Source organism: Rhincodon typus, chromosome 44, assembly GCF_021869965.1.
Source record: "Rhincodon typus isolate 14 chromosome 44, sRhiTyp1.1, whole genome shotgun sequence".
NCBI lineage: Eukaryota > Metazoa > Chordata > Chondrichthyes > Orectolobiformes > Rhincodontidae > Rhincodon > Rhincodon typus.
In genome coordinates this window covers 1428399-1430066 of record NC_063375.1, presented here as the reverse complement: position 1 = coordinate 1430066, position 1668 = coordinate 1428399, and the positions used below count along the sequence as shown (strand labels likewise).

Sequence of the window (1668 nt, the reverse complement as noted above, 5' to 3'; positions counted from 1 at the left end):
ACGGCTCTGTAGGTGGCACAGCGGTGCAGCCTGCAGGCCGAAGGGTGGAATGGCACCGGGACATGTTGACATAGGAGCGGGGAAGCTTTAGCACACAGCCCGTTCCCGCACCCCCCCCCAAACCCCCAGCCCTCAGAGGACTGCTCCACCACACCCCCCCCCCACCCCAGGGAGATTTCTCCATCCCTGACCCGATCACTGAGGCTTCACTCTGTTTCATTCTCTCTCTGTCTCTTCCTACTCTCCTACTCTCTCTCCGTCTGTCCCCCTCTCGCTCACTCTTTCAATCTCTGTCTCTTTGTAGGTCTTTTTCTCTCTCTCTCTCTCACACTCTCTCTCCCACCTTCCCCTCTCTCCCCACCTCTGTCATCATCTCACTCTCTTTCTCTAATCCCCCCCATACTCTCTGTCTCTCTCTCTGACTCCCTCTTACTGTCTACATCTCTCTCTGTCTCTTCCTCTCCTGCCATCAGTCACTGTCTCACTCTCTCTCCCTCCATCTCTGTCTCTCACTCTCTTTCTCCCTCTCTCTCCCCTGTCTACCTTTCTCACCACCTCATTCTCTCAGTATCTCTCCCTCTTTCTCTCTCCTCTCTCTCTGTCTGTCTCTCTCACTTTATCTCTCTTTCTCTCTCCCTAGGTCTCTCCATCTCTCTCTCCTCTCTTTTACTCTCTCTCTCTCTGTCTCTCTATTCCCCCCACCACTGTGTCTCTCTCCCCCACCCCCTCTCAATCTCCCTCTCTCTCTTTCTCTCTGCCCCTCTCTCTGTCTGTCTCTCCCTCCCTCTGTCTCTCCCTTTCTTTCTCTCTCTATCTACCACTTTTTCTCTCTCTCTCTTTCTCTCTCTCTCTCTCCACATCTCTCTCTCCACACCCCTCTCTTTCTCTCTCTCTCTCCTCTCTGTCTCCCTCCTTCGTCTGTCTGTCTCTCTCTCTCTCTCTCTCTCTCTCCATCACACTGTTGTATCTGGATTGATTTCACTGGCTGAGGTGGGGGTGGGGAAGAACGTCTGTGTTTTCCCTGGCGACAATCCTCCACCTCCTGACGTCCCGAGACCCCCTCACGGGCAGGGGGGGCGTGCGCAGGCGCCCTCCTGGAGCTGCCGCTGACCGAACGGCGCACAGCAAGATCCCACGAACCCCCCCCAGGGCGGCGCGTTCCCCATCTCCTTCTGCAGACACAAGTCCCCGCTCCCTTGGCAAATGCTCACGCTTTCCTCCCATTCCATCTCCCCGTTACCCTCATCTGCACCAGGGAAAATTATCCCAGACTCTCCCTGTCGCTCTCGCTCTCTCTCTCTCTCTCTCCCTCTCTCTCTCTCTCTCTCTCTCTGTTATCCTCTGGTCAATAACATGTATATTTCGCAACATGTACCAGAATTTTGACAGATTAATCATCCCATCTCTCCACGTCCCAATAACAAGAGAAACAAAAACCATGAGGCTCCAAAATTCTATGCCTCACGGTAACGCCATTTGCCGACATGGACGCTACTATCCCATCTGAGGGTAAATGTCACACTCCTGTCAATACTGAGGGGGTTTTGTCTTTGGATGAAGTCAGTTGCGAGAGGGGGAGACGGATCGAGGGGAAATGGGGTAAAGAACCAGAAGGGGGGAAACGGATCGAGGGGGAACAGGGTAAAGAACCAGAGCGGGGAGACGGAT

The 1668-nt window shown here is 54.1% G+C and overlaps 1 protein-coding gene across 1 annotated transcript in view; it reads left to right on the top strand.

Annotated features, from left to right (window-relative positions):
* The first annotated feature begins 1258 nt into the window (after positions 1-1258).
* LOC125487747 (FYVE, RhoGEF and PH domain-containing protein 1-like) overlaps positions 1259-1668 on the top strand; it is an 11742-nt gene continuing 11332 nt past the window's right edge. The window contains exon 1 of the mRNA XM_048619943.1: positions 1259-1509. Within this exon, the coding sequence (XP_048475900.1) occupies positions 1485-1509 (25 nt within the window). The 5' untranslated portion in view covers positions 1259-1484. The remainder of the gene's footprint in view (positions 1510-1668) is intronic.